Raw genomic sequence first — 25,303 nt, 5'->3', positions numbered from 1 at the left:
TAACGAATGTTTTTGGACTAACTCAGTAACTAAAACAGATGTTAAAGAAAAATATTTATATGACACTATGGGTTTGCTTTAAGTTCATGCCAGCCTTAGTTTTCCAAAATAAAAACAAAGAGTGCTAAAGCGCAGCTATTGACTCCAAAGACTTCGACTGTTGGGTTGTTTGCCACAGACGTAAAAACAGGTTTCTAGGAGATTCTGCTTTGGGCCAATCAGACTTTCTTTATATGCATGCTTTGAGAAGGAGGCACATGCCCTATTGCCTTCAGGAATGCCACTTTCCTTCCTGTATCTAAGGAATAACTACAATTCCTATTTTGAATGTTGAATACAGATTTGTGCACTTTATGTAATATTAAAGGCCAAGAAAGTAACATGGTAACAGTACCAATTGAGTTTATTAGTTTATTTCAAAAATAGTGATAGGATTTGCATCTGAAAAATTAAGTGTCCCCATTATAATTAATTAAAATAAAGATCATCAATATCTCTCTAGTAAGAAATACACCAAGGCTGCAGGTAGCATTCTGCAGCCTATCAATCTATTACTCAGTGTCGATTTGGTAGTAAAATCTGTCATAATTCTTGAGACTGCAAGGAAAAATCACTATGAAAGAACAAGCTTTCTGATTTTCTTCCTTAATAGCTAAACCATCTTGAAAATAGAGATGCTGACCTCTAGCGTGCTATTCTGACTTTTAAAAATACATTTAGTTTCAAAGACCATCTTCCCGCTTTTCATAAAGAAATACGCTATAGCATTTCACTGTATTAAAACATGAGGGATTGTCCAGATTTTGGCAGGGATGGAGTTAATTTTCTTCCTAGTAGCTAGTACAGTGCTGTGTGAGAATAATGTTGATAACACACTGACGTTTTAGTTGCTGCTGAGCAGCACTTACAGCAAGTCAAGGTTGTTTGAACTCCTCGTGCTGCCTGGCCAGATAGAAGCTGGGGTATATAAGCTGCTGGGAGGTGACAAAGCTGACAGAGACAGGTCACAAAGATGTCCCACTCCATATGGTGTGACATTCAACAATAAAACTGGGGGCATTGGATAGGAGGGCTGCTTCTGTTCGGGAACGGGCTGGGAATCGGTCAGCAAGTGGTAAGTAACTGTGTCGTGCATCGCTTGCTTTGTGTACTCTTTTGCTGGTGGTGGTTTCCCTTTTTTTATTTTTATTTTTTAATTTTTTTCCCCCCTCTTCATTCAACTGTCCTTATCTCAACACGTGAGTTCTTGCACTTTTCAGTTTTTTCCCCAATCTCACTGGGGGGGGAGTGAACAGCTTTGTGGTGCTCAGCTGCTTCTGGGTTAAACCATGACCAGGCTTATAGGAAATTTGTAGACTAGTGAAACATGAATGGTGTGAGCAAGTACTTTTCTTTAAATTATCCCAGAGAGCTCATTGTTGAAACCTGCCAATTCAGACTCACAAAGTAAAGCACAGAGGAAGGAAGGACCTAATTAACAACTTGCAGGTGAAATATAACAGTTTTTAAAAATAAAATACTTTCTGAGACAGAGCAAAAACGCAATATGCTAAAAAGGTGACCTGAAGAACCACATGAATTTCAGAACAACCCCTCAGACTGCTGGCAGTGTTCTCCTCACCGTTCCACTTAAATGATTCAACATACAGATAAAAGAACATGTCTGAGAGGAGCTATCTTTATAAATGACACAGCAGATCCTGTGCACAAAACTATTCAGAGTTCTACAGAGAAGAAGACAAGAAGGTCATCAAAACTACTTTATCAATCCCAAAATCACATTTAAGTAAGCTTCACTCCAGGCTATATCTGAGATTAAGCAGCTCCTACTGCCACTAATAAAAATTAAAAAATTAAAAATCACTTCGAAAGTTAGCTATGATCAATTCAATATGGAAAAAGAAAGGCTCACAGACCTAAGTCCATAGAACTACAGAATGAAAAATTTTACAAGCATATAAATAAAGGACAAAAGCAATCACATAAAGGCAAGCATTTTCTGAGAAGTCTAGAGAGGAAACTAGTGCAGCTCAAAGGTTGAAAGAAAAGGAGTCCATCCATAAACCAGCTATAAATCAAGGCATATGCTGCCATGGTTTGGCCTGGTTTCTATAACAAGGGGGTGAAGGGACCTATGGATCCATGCTCTGTGAAGGGAGCATGATGAGGAGGGGGGAGGAGGGAAGGGAGAAGTCGGGAGATTGGCCCAGACGAGGAAAACAGCAGCAATGAGCTAAAGGAAAAAAAAAAACTTAGTTTACTATTGAAGTATACCAACAAGCCACAGAACTGCAGCATTAACTCTTTAACTCCCAGTGCATTCAATCACGTCATGATGTGGAATACTGATGAAAAAAAAACAAGAAGCCATGACACATGCTGAAGGTGAGGCCTTCTGTACACAAGATAATGACTTTCAAGAGGACAGGTTCACAATTACTGCTCACCTTCGAGCACGGGAATGAAGCATACTATGAGAGTTTCTCCAAAAGTAATGCCTCCTATTTTATTTTGTTGGCCCACAACATCAGAAGTGAATGGTGGTGGTGTGGCAGTAGAGGTTGGACTTTTCCACCAATATTCCATTACATTTTGTTGTTGTGTGGCAGATAGTAGCAGAGGGGCAGCCTGACAGAATGGCATCTGACAAGTAAGTGCATATGAAGCAAAGGCGGATCACCGAATTTCTCCGTATGGAAAAAAAGGCATCCATCAACATTAATTGATGCTTGCAAACATTCATGGAGACCAAAGAGTGGATGTGAGCACAGCGAAGTGGTGGCAGGTTTCAGCAGTAGCGACAGGACCTATTGAACTAACACAGGTGAAGGCAACAGTTTCCTGGATCCGATCATTACTGGTGACAAGGTATCACCAGTATCAAAGTATCGAGGTATGAAGCTAGACTCAAAACAGCCGTCCATCAGGTGGAAATATATCAATTCCCCTTCAAAGAAGTTGCTGAAGATGCAGCCCTCATTGAGAAAATGACGCACACTATCATGGTGCTCTTTCTGGTTTTCCTGGAACCCAGACAAATCAGCTCTGAACACTACATCACAGCCTGGCTAAATTGAAAGATTAAATTTCCAGAATTGGGCCAGAGAAGAAGACATTCTTTTTCTTGCAATATCAAAAGGCCAGGCCCCATATTGGTTCAAAGACTGTGGAGCACGTAATCAATATCATTTGGACTATCCTACCATTTCCACTGTATAGTTTGAATTTGGAGCCTTCTGACTTCCATCTTTTTGGGATGATGAAAGATGAACAGCATGGACAACATTTTGCTAGAAATTATGCTCTCATAGCAGCTTTTAAGCAGGGGTTCACCCCCCCGCTGGTGACATTGTTTGTTTTGTATTGGGTTTTTTGTTTGTTTTAACAAGTATGGCATACAGGCTCTTGTTTATGGATGGTGGCAATGCATAGCTAATGGAAGTGACCACTGAAAAATAGTGTTTTGTAGCTGAGAATTTGCTTCATCAAATAGTCTTATCATGCTCTATGTAGTTTAATGGATATAAATAGGAGGTATTACTTCCAGAGCAACCTACATACATATTTGTACTCAAACTGATATGGTATACTACATCAGTAATTAGATGAACAAGCAAATAAAGGTTTAAAACAGCATATCCTCATGAAACGAGTGAGGAAAAAGTAAAAATAACCTGGACATGCTCCCCAGGTGAGAGATATTAAAAATCAAACCCTTTACACTGGAGGAACGCAAAGGCCAAGAAGCAGACTGTGCAAGAAACAGACAGCTGAACAGCAGGCAGATAAGCATGAAGACTTGACCTCCAGTACACTCCTGTTTTGAGTTTTTGATATCGCTTGTCAAAGCAACATCTTCAAATATACAGAGTAAAAATCACAAGAGAGTATTTACTCAAGAAATTAACCTGGGTCATTTTTAGATGTGTTACTTTGCGCTGCTAAAATCACCGAAGAAGTTACAGAAACCTCTGAAAATCTTGTAGTTTTTTAAAATGAAAATTGCATACAAATGTTACCCCGTGCAAAGCATATAAAAGTACATTATATATTCAATGTGTAATTCAGGGTTTCTACCCAGTATGAAATCTGCAGGAAAGAAAATTTTCCACTGTAAGAGGAGCACGTATGCAGCTCACTTATTCATGACATTCCCACTTCCAGGCCATGACAGTTGGTTTCTTGGCAACTATTACATGGTAAGTTAGTAAAATAGCAACAGAAGAGATTGTTAGTTTCAATTGCATTAAAACTTTGATAGATATTACCATGTTCTTAAAAAAAAAAATTCCCTACCGCAAACAATTCAAAAAATAATTTATTTAGATGATAATGAACAAAATCCAATTTGTAAATGCAGAGAAAAATTTCTTAGGGAAGAAAAAAATCTTTGGAAAGTCAATTACTTTTTGTGACCTAAACACATGGCACAGCAAAAAAATAGAGGCTTCTAGTAAATAAATAGAAATCATCCCAACAGCCTGAACTTAACAGACAAAATATTTTTACAAGTCTGAAAAAGCATGAAAAATTTCCATGTACTTTTATCCTTGGAGTTATATCAAAGAAGAAAGTTAGATACCTATATGAAACCACTTACTTACATAAATGAATAAAGGCTCTAAATCCAATATAAGTCCTCTGCTTTAAGTGAATAACCATTAATTAACACTGCTATATGCACGTTCAAAGTTTCATAAGAACTGACAAGGTAATCTACAGAATTTTACATAAGATAGGTAAATTATCCCGTTTTTAATAGGAGTAAAAACAAAAATTGCAAAAATGACCAGCAAACCAGTATGTTAAATAAGGATTCCTGCATGAATCTCCTTGTCAAAACCAGAAGTCCACAGCATTTATAAATAAGAATCTTGTGATTGCTCATCTCACCTAGTTCTCAATTTTTTCTGAGATCTACAAATCAGAATTTAAAAGCAGGATGTTCAGAGGATGTAACTGAAAGCCATAAAATAATTTTTAAAAGTAACTTGGTGGTACAACCCACTAACAAGTATTAATTGAACGGTTAGAACAGAACTTCTATATTCCTAGTGCTTTTCCAAATCATACTACGATTACCTACATGAGTAAGCTTATACAAGAACAATAAACTAACTGATGAAAGAGTGTCTCACTCACATTAAGGGAGAAAAAGATTTTGCTCTTGTTTTGTTAACTCTAGATTTTGATTAGACTAGCAAAAACATCAGAAGAGACACACACACTCAGCATCAATACCAATTAATTTGGAAATCAAAACAATTAGCCTTTTTAAATAAAGCTTTAAAATCAGAAGTAACATTTATAGTACACAAACGAGTCAAATTAAGTTGGAGTACATATAAAATGGCCCACGTATCAGGAAACATCTTTACAATTACTACTGTGCCAGCCTGTTTGATTGCCAAACCTAAAAGAATCTAATTTCAGTGCTCAGTTAACCTTCCACTGCCATGGGACTAGAAGATACAGTTTCATTATAAGCTCAGACTCCATGATATGACCAGAAGGTCAGGCCCAGCAGTGACCATGCACTCTCTCTCTATGCAACTCCCACCATACTTTATTCCAGCCATCTAGTAGTTTTCAAGTTGCCATCTAACTTCCTATCTAGTCGTGGTTTGACAAAGTTGTATGTGCCTGCTTTAAAAACTTCGCTAACCATTATCTCCAGTCTCTTCATAATCCTTTTTCTTCTGTGATTCATTTCAAAGTATGTTGACATTTTTGAAGCATCAAGATGCTGAAACTACATAGAATCCCTCAGATATGGGAGAACTAACAGAGATAGGTAGTGCTTTTCCAAAAACCAGCCTGAAGTGGCACTGAAGGCAACACTATCTAACAATTTAGCTGGTCTAAAAGCAAGAACACATCTTATGCATTTATGGTGGAGAGAGTATAAAAGTCTTAGTCACTTGTTATAACTATACATCAGTGGGAGTCTTCTGATCACTTTTCTTCAGAGTAAAGAAGTACAGTACTTCAATTTTAACTAAAGCAGCTTTCTAAGGGAAATGGCACGGTAAATTATTTCATTCTCCACAGAGTCAATTATATAGCCTCAATTTAGCTTGCACCACAGTCAGGCAATACTAGCTCTGTGCTCTCACTCTGGTCTAGCACAGGCTTTGAAATCTTGGCAGCTGAAGTCAAAAACTTAATCTAATTTCTTCTAGGTGGATACTATTTTCTTTCCTCTAAAAAGAAAACGTTGAACAATGAGTAGGACACAGCTCAAAACACAGCTCACAGCTGCCATCTCTAGGTATTACATCATGTCCTGCCACTCTTCACACTCGAATTTTGTTTTTCAATGGACTGAATACATGAAAGGAAAAAATAAAAGTTTATTTTAAGATCACACAAGTACATATTGTTTGATATTTGCTGGAATTTTTTTTTTAGTGGTTACTCTTCAGTTCAGAGCATTTCAAGTAAATATTACTACTGTTGACCTAGAAAAGGTTAAATGATATTTTAATCCTTTATATAATAGGTTACTTGAATGTTTCCAACAAAAATGATCCACATTCCACAAGAAGGGAAATAACCAGAATATAGCAGTCTAAGACATTTCAAAGAACAGATAATACATAGGTAGTGAATCAGGGAACTGAGGAGGAGAAAAACAATTTTTGAGTTGGCTTTGGGGCACACACAGAATCTAGTTCACATTATTGCTACAGTAGTAATCGTGACATTCAGCATCTCTGGAAGAGAAACATGACAGAGGGGAAAAAAAACAAACACCCACAGTTCTGCATAACTGCAGAGAAGCAATGTATATAAAGGAAAACCAATCATAAAAAAAAAATTAAATAGGTACAACTGAAAGGAAAAAGTCTTTAATGACGACACAAAGATACTTTAAGGACATCTGAGATCCCATAAAACCTTTCTATTTGAAAAAAAAAAAAATTCCAATTAGACAGACCAAAACAAATCAGGCTTAACTTAACAAGACTGTTAGAAGTAAGAAAAAGTACTTCAAAATCTGCTTCAAATCCAGCAGATTAAGATGTGGAAAGATATAAGGCAAGCCAAGAAACAGCTTGATGAGTTGCCTGCAAAATTCATGTGTTAAGTACTACACCATTTTTCAAATGCATGAGAAGAACAGTCAACTAGATTTATTTATGCTGGCAACAGACAGCATAATTTTCCAAAAACAGAGTCATAGTAATAACATTAATTTTTGCATTTGAATTCTTCATCATAGACTTCACAGGTATTTCCATAGCACAAATTAATAACAAATGGTCATAGCAGAGGAGCAACAAAAAAGTCTCCAAGGTTCGTTCTGAAGGAATGTAAGAATAAAAATGGTGACTCAATGGAATTTTGAGGAAAGTGTTCACTTAACAGTGAGGAGAGGTCACCTGTGGTCTCCCACAGAAATGAACAATAAGAATTTGTTAGTTCAACATAATTCAAAATAGTCTGGCACAGGGATGAACAGAAAAATGACAATTTCAATACTAAGCTATTCAAAATATTCAAGATAATGAACAAAGGCAAAGAACTGAGTAATATTTAATGTCCAATATGAGAACAAGTAAAAGAATATACAAAGTCACAGATTTTCATGAAAAGATGCATACAAAACTATTTACGTCTGCACTATGGTGGTGGGGTTTTAATTGACTAGACTAAGGTCATAACATTATGGTTGATAGAGTAGTGATAAAACCAATTCAAAACCAATAGTAGATTGATATAAACATCTGAGGTACTGATACCTCACAAACAACTCTCACAGAAGGGATACAAAAACTAAAAATAACACAGGCAATGGCTTCATTACTACCTGATGTATGAAATACTTTCCTTCTGGATTACTAAAAAAGCAAGTAATTTTCACATGAATCAGAAATGATGGAGGATATGATAAACTTACAGAAAATCACAACTGGTACCAAGAGCCCAATTAGAAAAAGTATAAAGAAGTAGGGAATATCAGAACAGCAAGTAGCAGTATCCCAAAAGGTGGCATCTCTTCACATAACACCCTGGAATTCTTGGGCACAAGATGGTACCAATGATAAAAATGGCCTGAATGCATAGATACAAACAAAAGGCACAGATTTATAGTCTTTCCATAAACACACTGTTTCAGAGTCCTTTTGACAAAGCAGCATGCCCACTATTTAAAACTGCTCTGTTTCTGTAAGCAGTCGTAATAAAGCAAATAAAAAATTATTTCTTACTGTCATGGCCCTTTAGGCACTAAGGGGCCTCAGCCAGGAATCAGCCATAGATCTTCCCCTCCCTCCTACTCTGAGTTGATCTGGACACAGACTGTAGATAGCTTGTTTCCTGGATGGGCTCCTCAGGCACATTCTGTAGCCTTGTCTCCAGTCCTGTTTCCAGCCCTACTTTCTCCTGCTCCTGTCTGGACTCCTTGCATGGTCTCTGGACCTGGGTCATTACTTGCCATGTACAGGCTTGCTCTATCAGCCCACCATCCTACATGCTGTGTTCAGCCCCAGTGGGTTGGCACCTGCTCAACAAGGGCTTTGTCCATGCTGAGATCACACTTGGCTCCCAGTTCACCTTTCCTTACACAAGAATTGCAAATATTATTTTGGGGGAGGGGAGGGAATACCATATTGGCAAGTTTAGCTCTAGAGCTAAAAAGTTACTCAAAAATCTTTCTCCAAAACTGTGCAATAGGTCTATATACTGAAGAAGACAATAACAGCAAAGCACTTAGGGACTAGAAATTACCCTCAAAAATGTATGAATCATTTCAAGATCAGTAACAGTACATAGAAATACATTAATTAAATAGGAGGTGAGTCCAAACCTGATATAATGCAAGTGTGTGTCCATATCTCTGGAGCGGCCCTTTGGATACAGGCACCACATTCCATATACTGCTTTCCAAATTGTAGCTAGAAGAGAAATAAAACATTAAAATGTTTTCTATCCACAGAGAAATAGGGGATTTTGTATTTTTTAACTAATTTTGTTATACAAAGTGTGCACACTTCATCAGACATTGTTTATTTGAGGTTGTTGGTAATTTGTTAGTAGCAATTAGGCGATCATTTTTAACTGCTGTAACAGTGCAATAATAGTGACAGTGAGCTAAATGCTCATCGAGGGAAAACAGGAACAGTTCTATTGGGGACCCGTCAACAATTTCAGAAATTGCAACTGCAATTAAAACCACATTACTTACAAGAAAGTTAGGAAACTAGGTTACTAAGTTCACAGTTATCAGCAAGCAAAAAACCACCACTCAACTGCCTAAGCCACAACCTTTGGCACTGCTTTAAAAACTTGTTATTGAGCACCCTCTCAGTTACACAGCTGAATTTAATTTTCATTAACTTTAAATTAAGCATTGAAACAAACACAACAGGACAGAGGTAAAAAATAAGAGCACAGAGGTATATTAAGGGAAGATGCAAAGACAATGGGATTTGTTTTGGATGACTGTAAAACTGCAAAAGAAAACAGGAGGTAGACAAAAATAGAAGAAATAAACATATCCTAACAGTTGCATTATTTATCACATTCAGGGCCTCTGTCTGTATAACAAGTTACCATTCAAATTGGCTAAGTGATATTTACAGACATTTTAGGAGTTGGAGTCAATGATCCTTATGGGTCCCCCTTCCAACTTGAGAGAGCTGATCAAATGCATACACATACAGAGTGTTACAAATATGAAGAACCAAAATATCCTGCACCAAGCAGGCTAAATGCCTGCATTAAATATAAGCCTCTTGTAATTATAAATAAATATTTATATGCAAATATCACTCTAGATATACTACCTGAAAAAGCCATCACACAGATTTCTTCCCCACCATTTCTTATCACCACAAGCACTTTTATGGTTTGTAGCAAATAACAGTGTCTGTTTTCAGAAGACTGATGAGTTCACACATTAATATTACATAGATCTTTGTTACACATACTCGAATTCTTTTGAATTATAAGAAAATTGGAAGCATAGTTAATAAAGAACCTAAAAAAGCATAAATCTTTTGATTGAGTTGAAGGATAGGTGTTCATTTGTGTCGATATACATTTTCCCCAAGCCTTATCAGAAGGGATATCATAAGGGAGAAATCACTTACTTCAACACCATTTGGAATGAGCTGTAGTTAAAAGTATATCCACCAATCACCCACATAAATTTCCCATGAAGAACTGCCTTATGGGAAGCCCGGCCCACAGAAGGGCTGAATGGCTTCACGTTTGGTAAGATCCAGTAGGACTCCGTGGAAGGGACGTTCAAAGAACAATCTGGGCCTGTTTTGTAAACAAATGCAGAATTTGTACAACCTGTTAGACTGAGTTGTTAGAGCCAATAAAGCAGAAATAGGAAAGGCTTAATTACAGATGTCAGGATTGCTCGTTCTGATAAAATACAGTATACGCTTTTATGTTTAACAGATGCTCGACCAAAAAAATGACAACAAAGGACATTAGTCAAATTGAAAGTGTTAGATTAGCTGAAATAATGATATATTTCTGCATTCTTCTCAGAAAGCACACTGTATGAGTCACAGATCGAAGGAAAGGCAAAACGATCCATATTTTTAGAAGCAATATAGATCTAAAATGAGTAACACAGAATAAACTTTTTATTACCTCTGAAGAAGCTCTGTAATGCAGAATATAACCAGAATAAGTTGATATCAAAGCAAATAACACTGAATAAGTAACATTACAGTATAGAATATAGTATGCACAATGTCAAGAATACAAATTTTGGGCTGCCTTTCAAGAAGAAAGTGCTTCATAAAATCAAGGATTTGAGAATTTGAATGTTACAGAAACTTGGTGATTATTCTACAAAGCTCCCAAAGCCTGCATTATTTTGGAACTTATCTTAGAAAACAGTAGTGATAAATTAAGAAAAATCATCAAAAGTTGCCATTTTTAAGTTTTATTATTTTGATAAAATTAATAAAAGAAAAAAAAAAATCACCAGCACGCAAACTATGAGCCTTTTCTCTGTGACTGTTCAGTATTATTGACCATCTTTATTTCTAGATAGGAAAATGCTCAATCTTCAAGGCACCACTTCTAGGATTATCAATCATGGAAGTGAACCTTTCATCATCAGTAAGAGCAGACACATTTTATGGCAGCTAAATGATGTCAGTAATTCAATGCTGATACTGTAAAGCAGTGCTATGCCCATCTCTGTCTAGTTAAATTAAATCATTCACTCAAGCTACTGGGCATTACTAAAACTCCAAGCTGTTAAACTCACACTGGGTATAACCTTTTTTAAGAAACACTGCAATAGTCAGCTAACAATAAGCAAATACCCAAGAAGCAAATTAACACAGCCAGTCTGCACCCAAAGAATCATAAATCACCCAATTTAAGGTTGCATAGAGATGTACAGAGCTAAGGAGTAAATGCACAAACTCACTTCATGAAACCATGTAGCTGGGAAAATAGCTTTATATCGAGTGCAACCATTCACCTAAAACTACAAATCCATTGCCAAATCAGATCCCTAAACTTAGTTCTGAAAGCATAGAGTCCATCTGGATAGAATTTTGCGGGGGACAATATTTAGGCACAACAGAGATGGTTGGAAGGATCAACAAAAGCAAAAAAAAAAAAAAAAAAAAGTCTGCAGTGTTGAAAAAAGGAGCTATGTGAAAATATGGAAGAAGGGAACTTCAAGAAGCAAAAGAAATTAAGAAGCAGCTAAAAGGATCAACAAAGAGAATAAGATTCTTACTGATGGCATGCAGGTAACTACAGACACTTCCACGGGAACACTGAACCTATGCATTCCCTTGCTCAGAAATGCCTAACTAAATGTAAAGGGGCCTGGCATGGCTGAACAGTAGTGTAAGGAAAGTTACTAGAAAAATATTGATGTATTACATCATTATCAAATGAAGAAAAAGAAAGGAACACAAAATACAGCATAATAAATATCAAACTAAAGCATGCAGATTAATAAACGTTAAAATATAACTGAGAAGGTTTGGTTTCATTCTGAGTTATGATTGAGAATGGAACAAAACTGAGCAAAAACAAATTACACATGAAATTCTATATAGACAAATATAAAACTATGCCAGCTGTGCTCTAAAAAAAACTAAAAAGATGACAGCCTCAGATAAGCGTCGATACCCAGTAACAAAGTCTCGAGTTATGAGTATTATAGTATTTTTCATTAGTAATCAATAGCATAAAAGGCAAAACGCGCATTAGAAGTAGAGAGCTTTTGTCCACAATCAGAAATCTGTGAGTCCTTCTCAAAAATAAAAGACATATTCGTTCCAGAGGCTAGTTACAGGAGAACAACACAGGATATTTAAAGGAATCAAATGGCTTCTGTAATTGGAACAAAGAAGCTGGCTGGGTTTTTCTATCTTAAAACAAACAAACAAAAAAAACCTCTCCTTGAAAGCGAATGCTAAAGGTGCACAAAATAAATGACCCAAAGAGCGTAAATGTGAAGAATTGAAGCTGCCACATTCAAAACAGGAGGTAGTTCTTCATGCAAGTGTCAGTCCTTCTTACCAAGGAACTGATACAGGACACTTAAGATGCAAAGACAACCAGGCAGATCATCTGCGCCCAAACACTTGCCATTTCCTATAGAACGATACTGACTTATATCCAAATTATATTTCACTGCTTGAATGACGGAAACCTCAGTTCCCATTGTTCATTATTCCCTCTGCCCTGGAAAGATTAACAATATTTGAATGGGGTCTAATGAAAGTAGGAATAATTCAGTATATTATTGCTTAACGATTAATATAGATAATAGAATTGTATCCTCAAGAAGATTCTGATCTGGTGAATCACTACAGGAAACAATTTGAATTTAACAGTGTCCATATTTAAACAACTGATTAATTATTCCTTGATCAGGGAACAGATGATAAACGTGAAATCTATGACGTAAGTTTTATTAGAGGCGACCATTTCGGCACAGAGATGCCGCGGGCAGCGGCGCCCCCTCGTGGCCAATCACGAATCCTACACACAAACTGAGTTGATCGGAGATGTTCTTTCCTGGAGACTGAGCGCCGCTGGAATTCCCGAGGGAAATCCGAAATAACATTCCTGTCCACAGTACCTTCACACTGCATTCAAACGAAGGCAAACAAAAGCTTTTTATCCGAAGTTAACGACGCAGGTTTCTTACTACTGTTAACTAATCAGCGATTACATGAGTGTTGTATCTAACTGTCTTGCAAGCTCGGTGCTTTGTTATTGGTAGCTCGGCTATGTTCTACAAACGACTGGAACCTGGAACGCGAGATGGATGAGAGACATCACACACACAGAGCCTATTCTGGCATGGAAGAAGGGAACATTCTGAGTACTCAAGTGCCTGAAAGCACTAAGTCCTTCACTGTTTTCTTCAAATAGCTTAATAACAATCTGTGCATGATGGATGTGATTATTAAAATGGCATAAGTTTGGCATTCCCAACAGAAAAGCCATCCCTAGCCTCCACTCCTTACTCTCCATTTCACAACTGACACTACTTTTCATGTTGCTGCACAATGAACCAAGAACATCCAGGTTAAAACAAACGTTGCTTTTTGGCCAGGCAAGCTTTTAATGTGGATGCATCCCTTTATCCACTTCACTTTGCACACACATGCATGGTTGTACCAACAAGAGTACAACCAGGACTGCCCTCTGCCTGTCAAACACTGTGCAGAGTTATTTCAGTACATATGAACCTGTACAAGAAGTTTAATATACAGCTGAAGGGGGAAAAAATGCAATAGAGTAACACTGACATCTACTGAAATGTCATTTGAAGAACAAATGCTTTTGTGTGGCTAGACCTTTATAAAGGTAAGGTAAATGTAAAGCTTTGAAATATAATTTACAGATCTTCATACATATACAATATATGTACTATGAAACATCACCATTATTTCAGTGTAACTACATTTTCACTTCAGAACCATCACATCCACTAAGCACACGCCTTTGTGGAACAGGCAGCACCACAGCTGCAGAACACAGATAAAAATGTTTTATTATTTTCTATGCAAATACAATTTTTCTCCATTTATTTAAAATTGGATTTCTGTCTTATCCACTCTGCCCATAGAAAAAAAGAAAGGTTTACAAAGAAGAAACAACTTTATAAAACTGAATTGGAAGTCAATAACGTAATCCTCAAAGGTAGGGAAAAATTCCATAGGTTTAAAAAAAGCGATTTACCCACACAACACAAGAGAAGGAATTTGATTTCTATTTATTGAGGAGTTTCATGAACTGCCAAAGTAACAATCTGTTCCAGTAGTTCAAGTCATAAGATCAATTTCCGCCTAATGAGAAAACATCATCTATTGTCTCCAAACTTAATCTTCTCCTTCAGGTTCACAGGAGAAAAAAACAGAAGTATCGATCTGTTGAATATAAATGTTCTGGTCCTGCTTTTCATACAGTGTAATCAAAGCATTCAAATAAAGTATTTGCTGTCATTTATTCTGTATTTATTTGATATCTGAGCATTTGACTTGAGAATTATTACTGAGGCAATTCTTCAACCACCACAATACAAACCAAACATTGCTATTCTCACACATCCAATAGCAATTTCATATGATAATGAATTTGAGATTATGAAAAATATTGGACTTGATGATCCTTGCGGGTCCCTTCCAATGCTATAACGTTTACAAGAGTGAATATATCTGAATATACTTTCAAAAAAACTCTCAACACTGGAAGTTTCACAAAATAGCAAATCATCTGCCTAAGAGGAAAGTAATGAGGATGTTACTATACATATATTAAACCCGGATACATAAAAAGATAAAGTGTTTTTTTTCAAGAATGGCTTACTGCTATGAGAGCATCACCTGAAAGGGTCTCGAGCTAAAACAGCATGATAGCAAGCTGATAGGACTCAGCCTCCCCCACAAAAGCAGCAAATACTGACACGCACATGGTGATGCAGTTCTTGAAGTGCCACCTGGTTACTATTATTCAGTCCCATCACTTCTTCATTCAGGAGAGTGGATCATCTAAGGATGATGGGGCCTTGGAGAACCTACAGGTCAAGAGTGAGCAGGCAAGCCAGAAGGGCTGCACTACTGGACAGCACCTTTCAACCATCTGATTTCAGAACCCAAAATCAAGATCAAACAGACTGGTACCGGAAAATTTAAGAATTGATGCCAAAGCCTTACTGGAAGCACATAGCCATCAGCTGCAGAATGGCTTTGGACTGTAGAGATAATCATATTCTCCACATCACCTGCTACCCATTCTTTAAGACAAATAAAAGGAGTGTAAATGCTGCAGGGGAAAAAAAAAATACAAAGTGAAAGGAAAGAATTTGGGTTCTTGCGACACGCGTGAAGAAACATCAACCCCAATCAAAGAATGAATGGTGCGAGGGGTGGAGGTGCAGTTCTGGGTAAGAGAAATAAGACAAATGGCTGCCAGGATGCCCAGGGAGCTGCATTCACTATTGCCCACAGGGACATTTTCCCACAGTAAGCATCAGTGGAGCACAAGAGGCGCCATCTTTTAGCAAATGGTTGGACATTTAGAATACTCAGTATATTCAGACCACAGGCCTGAGTACAAATGAAGGAAGGAAAAAAAAAAAAAAAAAAAAAAATGCATGGCCTGTCACTAATTTTTCTTCTGTTAGTGTTGATATCACTTGTCTTAAAGAACTGACTTGTCTTTATAATTATATACAGCCCTCAAAAGTTTACCAACTGCAATCCTATTCCCCCTTAGTGTCCTTTTTAACAGATTAAATAAGCTACATTGCATAGCTCTAATCATTTTAATGATTCTCCTCTGTGCAATTTCTGTTCATAAAAGTGTAAAAATAAAAATGAAGTATAGTACTAATATATTCCTACATTTAACTGTAGACTGTAGCTGATGATCCTATTAGTGCACTTGATGCTTTACAGCCTAAATTTTATATTCAACATAATTTAACGTATCAGTTTGTATTCTAGTTGATAGACAAGCAAGTTTTCTCCTATGTCACCTACTTCAACCCCACAAGCTAAAAAGTCTTCATATTCCCAATCCCCAAATGTGTGCATTTTCAATCTATACTGAAGCAATTCGGTCCCACACACTCCTCTTTTTTATAGGATATTCTGTTCCTCCTTCCCATCGACAGCAAATTCCACCTTCATATGACCAGATTTCATTGTCTTATGGCTGATAAAAACTATGTAACAAAGGGAATCTGAAGTACTACTTATGTCCCTCCATCCCAACTTGCTTTCTTAGCACTCCCACTGACATTTCAAATTAAGAAGCTCCATTGCTCTTACTACTCCCTTGTGCATTTCCTAACTTCTCCAGTTTCAACAGTTTCCTACCACCAAACGCTGAGGTTCAGGTAAATGTGTTACATTTTCCTGTCAGTTACAAATTATTTTAATATGAACTACATTGATAGATGCCCATTCAATCAGTTTCACTATTCAGTCATGCTATACATTTAATAATTCCTTTCTTCAAACTACAGTTCAGAGCTTTAGACACCAGAAAAGAAGCTAACACACATTAAGCTGCCAGTGCCATTAAGTTCAGCTTCTTAAAGAAGTTAAAGAACACTACTGGAGAATATTTTATTAATAAGACACCCCCAGTAAAAAAAGAAAAGAAAACAATTGCTATTATTCTTAATTATTTGCTTTCGTCGTCATGGCATCATTCTGTCTGTGCATGACAAGTGCCTAACTGAAGATACAGCACCCATCTTTCACAGTGTATGGTATATAATAAAGACCTTAACTTCTCCTAAAAACAGTTGTTCTATCCCAAAGAGGACCTGTTCTCTTTTCTCACTGCACTTAACTGGTTTCTTTACTGGTGCTACTTTCCCAGCATCCACAAGATGTCACTATTGTTAAAAAAAAGAAACTCCTATGGAGCAATACAAAATACCCTTTCCACGTTCCAAGTGAGAATTTTATTCTCTGTATATCATATTCAGCACAGTCCAATAAATTTTTTCTTCCTGTTTAAGGACTAAACATACTCCAACCAACATCATGTGAAACAAGAAGGAACAAAGTTTTCTTCAAAAGTAGAAACTATTTAAAATAATCAATTGAAACAAACAACAACAAAAGACCTGGCAGATTGTAACAGCAGTAAGATAAGGAGAAACATTTATGGGTCCTGTATTGCAAATAGCCTATGTAGAAAATGCTGACAGTTTAGAATTCGTAAAGAAATACAGATGTAAAAATATATGTACACATAATAACAGTAAACACAAGCTAGTAGTCTTCCAGAAGTCTTAAGGAAAGTTTGACTTTATTTATATATTCCTGTTTTAAAGGAAAATCTATTATGTATCCATGCCGCTTTACCTGGGATAAAATAAGAAATGAACAATTGAAATTGTTCAATTGATTTTTTTTCAATTTGAACAATTGTTCAATTGAAAAGAACATAGATTTTGTGAGAACACAATGAAGAATTAAGTGAATTATCAGTCTAACTCCTGCTTGCTGTAGGAAGGAACAGAAAGCTGTTACAGAAGTGCTAGATGAAAAGAAGGTACTAACCATGAAGGTCAGAATACTGCATGGAGTCAATGCACAAACAGAAGGCTGCAAGTCCTGCTGCAAATCCTATTCACAACTTCCTTATAGAGGCTTATCTTTCAGCTTTTTTTTTTTTTTAAAGCACTACAGTCATGAGAGGTTCTTGAGGACTCAGCAGTACATCTGTGACAGGGCTGTTCCCACTCAATGCCTACATTGCTGTAGCCCATTTCCTGCAGGGGATTTCTGTGGGTGCACTGACTGTCTTTTAATGAACAACATCATTAATTATTTACAAGAGAAATGCATTAAATCTCATGCTCCCTTTGCTCTAATAGGTGTGACAGTTAATAGCAGTAAAACAGCCATTTCCTTGGACATACAAAAAGAGGTAGCAGTAAAACAAAGTAGAGGCATTAAGGAATGGGAAAACAGCATTGTATCAAAGTAATCTGGGAGTATTTAATACTTAAGAAAATAAAGGCCATTTCAGTGCATAGCAAACTAAGCCCACTGAGACTTCTAGTAGGAACAGTCAATAATATCATCTAACATAACCAATAATATCTAACATATTATAATGAGCGAATTAAACATTTAAGAGCTTAAATAAATGAACTTTAGTAAGAAACAATTATAGTAGGGCTACACAAAAACTACTGTGAGCAGAAGTACAATATACTTACAGTGCATCTGTTAGTCCACAGTACTCATCCGCAGGCACAACTGCATAAAGACAGCTTACCTTCTCAGACTGACAGTGAATATACAGGGAACGTTTACAGAGCACTAATAAAACACCATGATTTGAAAGTAAAAAGAAGGTGGGGAGGAAAATCTAATGTATTTAAAAATTGAAAAAGCAAACAATCATGAAATTAAGCTTTGGAAGGATTTTGCCTTCACAAGTGTTGAATATGCTTACAATTTTACTGCCATTGTTGTTTCAGATCAGTGATGCAAAAATGATGTCCACCACTGGAGAAGTGAGATCTGGAAGTCATGCATTGTCTTCAAAGAAAAAGTGTCAGGTAAAGTTGTTAGCTTTTTATTTCATTTAAAGTAGAGTTCTAATCCCATATGAAAATTTGCTTAAGTTTTTTTGTTGTTTGTGCTTACTCTTTAAGGATGGTAATTTGCATTAAAACCAACAAACTCTTACCTTGCCAGCTGTCATTGCATACACACAGCTTCTCGCCTGTCAAATCACAGTATCCATGGTCTGGACTGCCACAGTTGGCTTTACAGTATGGGATATCACAGGCTTCTCCTTTCCAATACTTGTCACATTCACAGTATACCCGGCTTGGAACAGACAAACTGGTTGTACACTTTCCATGTTCTGAACAGTTATTAGGACAAGAGTTAATTCTGGTAGAAAAAAAAGTAAATTAAGGAAGATGACAAGCTAAGAGTTGATGAGAGAGGTTTTTATCTCACATCATTCCAATAGCATTTATTTGACAAAGTGCATTTTTCTGAAAAATTCCTAAGCACTGATAAAGTAGAAGTTTAATCATTTGACAGTCAAGGGTCTTGCAAAACAGTCCTTACAGGCTTACATATATTGCCTGTGGTGCAATCAGTATCACAGTCATTTCATACATCAACAAATATTGACATTAAGCAGAAGGACGTGTCTGTTCTCTGGTATTATTCACACTGGAAGCAACTGCAAGCAGTGCCTCACAAAAATATAAATTAAAATTGAGGAAGATCTTGGCATCCTGTCAGATAAGCAGCACTTTTTTGAAAACAGATTCTTAACGGGGCTTCTAAAGTAGATTTGAAGTTGAATGCGGATCCAGGTGGCAATACTTGAGAGAAAAGCTTTTTATACAGTTTGCCTGAACTCTGACACAGCTCACCTCTGCTGCAGCAGGGAGTTTACAGTCCCTGCAGCACTTGCTCTCCTAGAGAATCTCTGTAATGCAATCAACACTCCATCAAGTGCATTTAGAGTTTTTGTGACTGGATTTGTTCCATGTTGTGAAACAAAACATCTAGTATCCAAGGGGAAAATATGTGTGTGTATATATTTATATACATATGTGTGTGTGTGTGTGTGTGTGTATGTATACAAAGGCTTGAAATATCTTGACATTATGTAAAGGCAGCAGCCTTAATAGAGCCACCTTTACTATGCCTCTTAAGTCCAGAGTGCGAGAGATGCAAGAATAGCAAAGCTAGGGCTGGAAGAAGTTGGTGACTGCTGTGGGATTTCGTATTTCTGTGATACACCCCACCAAACCCTGAGATCACAGGCAACTAGACTCTGCTGAACTATGTAAGCAGGTTCCAGAAATGTAGGCAATTCCTTGGAGATGGAAGGAATAAAGGACATTGATGTATCTGGGTCCAGGAGATTCCATGAGCAAAATACGCATCTCGGGCAGTAAAGTGCCTGAGGAAATCCAAAAAGGCTCTGAAATCTTTGATGACTCACAGGGAAGAGTTAGATTAAAACTCAAAATAAACTGTTACTACAAGTCCCTGACGAGGTTAACACTGACTCCACCCTGTAGATGGGAAAAAAACTAGAAGGGTGGAGCTGGAAGCAGACTGCCTGACTTAAAGAACACAAAGATTAACACGGATTTCTGGAATAACCATTTCTGTTTGCAGCTGGGATGGCACGTCAATCACAAACACTGCACTCCTGACTTGTTCAAATAAAAGAACATGGGTGGTCTATGAAGATGAAGTCAAGAAACTGTCTAGGGTATCAAATCAAGGAAGAAGGTAACAGAAGCAAAGCAAAAACAGATCAGAATGACAGACAAAAATTAACTCAGCTATTTCTTTCAGCATCAAACGAGGTACTGTTGACTTGTTAAAAAAAAAAAATAAAAATTGTTTCTAATGTTGCAATGAATGCTTTTCAAAGAGTAGAGTTATAAATTACACACAATTCCATTACATATGCAGGGACCTAAGTGGAAAAACTGCCAGTTTTTAAGTAAGAATGGACTAACGCATAGTATTCACATTACCTAAGCATAAAGAATGCAGAGGACATGCTCTCATTTCTTAAAACTGACACTTCATATTGCCATTTGCTCTCAAAACAAGTACATATGTGCAAAAAAAAAAAAAAAAAAAAAAAAAAAAAAAAAAAAAAAAACAACAACAACAACAACAACAACAACATAGGGGATAAATGAAAAAATTATCTAATTTTAATAGAGATGTCTGCCAGGTGACTTCATTTTACTGATGTCAACAGAAAAAGATGGAAAATACCCAGAATTGAAGGCGGCTGACACTTTCAATGCCCCATATTTAAAGGTTTCCCCAATTCTTATTATCTGATAAAAGGGTGGCAAACTGCTGCGAATTACTGAAACAATCTGCCCATAGAAAATTTAAAGACCTATGTGAAAAGCTATTGTCAGAAATGCAAATTGGAAATTTAAACAAGTGAATAAAACTGAACAAAAAAGATAAGCACTGCCACATTTGAAGTGTAGCACTGGCCATCACACTCCAATAATTGGTATTTCAGAATCTGAAGGGATTGAAAGAAATGAAAAGAATATCTGTGATCATAGGAGAACTATCCCATGAGAAACAAGATGGAGCAATCCTCTCTTGAACCAACCATCCAACATAAAAATACACTACATCATGTGCCAATCAGCAGCTGACTCACAAAAGCACAGCACAGTTGTGTGCCAGATTAGATTTGAAGAGAAACCAGAAGAACAGATAAGAGTTATGCAGGTAGAATCACAGAACTGCAGGGGTTGGAAGGGACCTCCAGAGATTGAGTCCAACTCCCCTGAATGATGACAGATAGAAGATAGGAGAAGTAACAAACGTAGAAAAAGAATGGCATAAAACCCATTGTGTTTGGCACAAAAATAAAAGAACTTTGGTGAAGGTGTCAAAATCCACAAATACACATTCAACAAGGAAAAAAAAAAAAAAGCAGGGGATTTTAGTTCCAGAAAAGGGAATTGACACAGCTGATATAATCTCCCTTCTATTCCATACGACAACTTTGTGTGTTGGATAAATACTGGAAGGAGAATACTTCCTAGTTCCATATGCCATGGGACAAATATACACTGAGTGCCTACGAAGCTGCACAGACAACAGTATAATGCACAATGTAGGGGTTTTTGTTTTTTTCAACTAGCTTCTTAAAGACAATTCCTTACAACCTCCAGCTTCCTCGTGTTAGAAATATACCACAAAGTACAATCCTTACACAATTAACAATATCAGCAGATAAATACTTGCCCTGCAGTTATCATTCTCTTAAAAGGAATACTAGGCTGACTAACAAAGTCATTATTTTTAAAAAATACTTACGAGTAAAAAATGTTAAATCCAGTTAGGTTATAAGCTGCATCACTAAAGAAGTGTAGCAATGCATAGCCAGATGTTGTAACTACTTCAGGTACAGTTTCATTTCCACGTACTTCAGGAACTATTAAACCACTGGAGGGGAATAAAAGAATTAAGAAAGAGTAATATTTTCAAAATCAGTCAGGGGAAGGGGAGGGAGAGTTTGGCATCCTGGTTGTTAATTACATAGAGAAGTTAACTGAAAGAAATTAATCATCAATCTAGCTTGTTGGTTTGTTTTTTTTTTTTTTTCTTTAATTTAAAACTTGTCCATGCCTCTGAAAATTAAGGTTTTCCTAAGAAAAAAAGCTTCCCACACACATTAATGCAAAGTTCCACATCAGATTATTCTGAAGGTGCATGCACGGGAGGCATTAGCTTTAAAACATTTTAATTTTGAAAAAAAATCCTTCAGGCAGATGCTTAAATTTTACTGACTTCCAGCACAAGCTGTATTTCCACACAACATTTGCACCTTTAGAAGTTTATCTTACTAAAACAACTCCAAAATTTACAACAAACTAATTTCCATGTAAAAGCTGATTTCAAGTAAAAATTACTTTTTAGAACCTCAGAAGAACGTTGTCTTTTCAACACAGACTGAGATAGGAAAGACATGCAACACATTAGTATACTGAGAAATGAGGTCATCTGCATAAAACTGTGCCACACTGAATGTAAGTTAAAAGCTACAGAAATCCCTGATCAGCATTAACAAATCAATAAATTGAGAAAAAAATGCAAAGTAAAGAATACAGGATGAGGGATCTTCTCTTTCCTCCTATGCATGCTATAAGTCAGACTCCTGGGCAACAGGCAAACACATTTAACATCCTGAAGAGGGAAGAGGAAAGCAAGGAAATACAAGCAATCACATAAATACGCAGAGAGAAGAGGGAAATAAAACGTAGATGGATAAAGTTGGGCAGGAAAGAGAAATGAGCTGAGCTTTGTTCCAGACTTCAGCAGCATAATCAATATTTCATAACACATAACGCAGAATACAATTCTTTATTTCTCTTCACAATGAAATACAGTTTCTGCCACAAATCCCCATGCCGTGAGACAGCAGTTGTATTTCAAAAGATAAAATTTTTACTGATATCAGAGGATTAGGATCCCACACTTTCATTCCAACAGTCCAAGCGTAGAACATTAGTCTTCATTACTCTCATAAAACTCTAATAAACTATAGCCCACTTACCCACAGCATTCTGTCTGAAATGCTTCCCAAAACATTAACAGAAAGGTAGGAATAAACCAACTGAAAAGTTCCAATAAAACCCCACAATGGAGGAAACATTCACATGATCTGATTTTTTATCTCTTGGATGCAGAAGAAGTGCAGCGTGTGGACTTAATACTTTACCACAGCATTTTATCACTGCTTCAAAAGCAAGGAACTAGTTATTATTCAGTACTAGTTACATTCACTGTTAACTATTGTTGACTTTATGTTTGTTTCTAAATCTATGATTCCAGACAAAAAAAATATTAATTTGATAAAAGATTTACTGGAGTTGCAATTCTTAGAACAAAAATACTAGAAAAACAAAGACATTTCATCACTTCCTTTGACAGCAAATCTCTATGATTACTGGGAGTAAAAGGATATTAAATTACACTCACCTAAATACTGCTATTAAAGGTGCATATATTGAATCTCCATCATATACATACATATGGTCCCAACTACATTCGGTAGCAAAGTGATTAAATCTTAATCTTAGTATTGCATTAGGGCTGGAGGGGAAAAAAACATTGGTGTTAGTTATATTAGAAATATATATGTTATATGTTAGAAATATTGAGTTTATAAGACAGAATTTACAACAAAATTGATCATGCTTGCACTATTTTATTAAAATGATTTGAGTGCTAAAAAACATTTGAGTTAAACAACAAAATTTAGAGCAAGTAAATATTCCATTTTTATTTTACAATATAGTAAAAATAACATCTGCAGTCCAAGCCTAAATAATCTCGAAAATTTACAAGAGTCTCAAGTTCACAAGGTTTTTAATCAGTGTTCCAAACCACAAATTTTAAAGCCATTACAATCTCATTTTAGAATATTATTTTTACTTGAAAACATCAGGAATAACAGGTTTAGAGTCTTTCAAGAGAAAATCCCCTACAAATCCTCATTCCAGCATTATACTAGTAACTAAAACTTTTAATACACAAAATTAAAATAGCAAGCAATATTAATGCTGAAATGCAAGAGGGTTTTTTCCTCAGATTTTATCCCATTACAAGGACTACACAACTAGAAAAGCACCGAAAATATTTCAAAATACATTTTAAAAATGCATCTTATGCTTGTTACTGTTTCCAAACACAGTTCCAAAGCAACTCGTGCCATGCATCAACAAAGCTCCTCTTCCCCTTTAGGGAGTTTCATATCACCCTGTCCTGCAGTACAAGAACTTGAAGGAGAAAAAAAGCAGCAGAAAGAAAACATCCAACAAAACACAGAATTATCTTTAAAATTTCTGTGCCGTCTTCTTTGCTTGCAGTTACTGGATAATCCAGTGCAGCACCTCCCCTCTTTCTCAAAATTACAAGTTTCCCCATCACACCTGGCAGTCCATTTTCTCCAGGTTTTGAGAGAGATAGGAATGAGGATTGCAATTATTCTGCTTTCCTACTGACAGGCTCAAGTGCCATCTATTACTTCGGAAAACAAACGGGACTTCCTTGTTTGCTTTGTGTTAGTTTTTCAAGCAAGAGCTTTGGTTGCACCCATTTATTTTTTTAAGAAAGACCAGCGCATACATATACAAGCTCCTCACGCGCTGACATTCTGCGCTGTTACTGGGCTGCTCCCCCACGTGCTCTGCAGCACATCATTCCCCCCCAGCTAAGCACTCTACCATCTCCTGCAAAAAGGAGGAACAGAGTGAAGACCAACTTCAAAGCAGAGTTTGCATACAGTCCTGAGGCATGTTTCCACTTCAGTGTGTTGTAGTTCAGAGCAGCTATTCTTGTGCTAGCTTTAGTAAAAGAGACAAGTCTAAAGTGTACCAAGAGAACAGCAACATGGATATACAGAAAAAGGAGTAATTTTCTTCTACAGCCTTAGTAAAACTCAGACCTGTTTGAATTCTTCAGAAAAATCCCAATCAACCCTGGGGAAAAGATTCCCATCAAAATTTAACAAAGTTGTGCCCCTGCAGTCAGTCAGACCAGCGTATGCATCTTGTTTTATATATGGCTGTGTTTCTGTGCTGCATAAACTGGAAAATCAGTAACAAATGTATGAAACATCCAAGCCGTAGCAACTTTAAAATAAAATACACGGGGAAAAACTGGGACACTTTATGGAAGCATCAACTTCTGAGCATCATTTAACCAGCAAATTATCATCGGACTGGAAGCTATTCCTGATTTATCACTGAAGAATATGATAATAAGTTTGGTAACAGGATCCTGAA

General features: G+C 36.6%; 1 protein-coding gene across 1 annotated transcript in view; it reads right to left on the bottom strand.

The window, feature by feature from the left end:
• ATRNL1 (attractin like 1) overlaps window positions 1–25,303 on the bottom strand; it is a gene marked incomplete at both ends in the record, with an annotated part of 422,440 nt that overhangs the window by 359,297 nt on the left and 37,840 nt on the right. Inside the window, 5 exons of the mRNA XM_079535698.1 lie at window positions 8,813–8,900; window positions 10,098–10,272; window positions 18,676–18,884; window positions 21,831–21,959; window positions 23,496–23,609. Of these exons, the coding sequence (XP_079391824.1) occupies window positions 8,813–8,900; window positions 10,098–10,272; window positions 18,676–18,884; window positions 21,831–21,959; window positions 23,496–23,609 (715 nt within the window). The remainder of the gene's footprint in view (window positions 1–8,812; window positions 8,901–10,097; window positions 10,273–18,675; window positions 18,885–21,830; window positions 21,960–23,495; window positions 23,610–25,303) is intronic.

Source organism: Tetrao urogallus (genome assembly GCF_951394365.1).
Source record: "Tetrao urogallus genome assembly, chromosome: 5".
NCBI classification, from domain to species: domain Eukaryota; kingdom Metazoa; phylum Chordata; class Aves; order Galliformes; family Phasianidae; genus Tetrao; species Tetrao urogallus.
The sequence above is the reverse complement of the archived record's forward strand: the minus strand, read 5'-3'. Positions and strand labels throughout refer to the sequence as shown.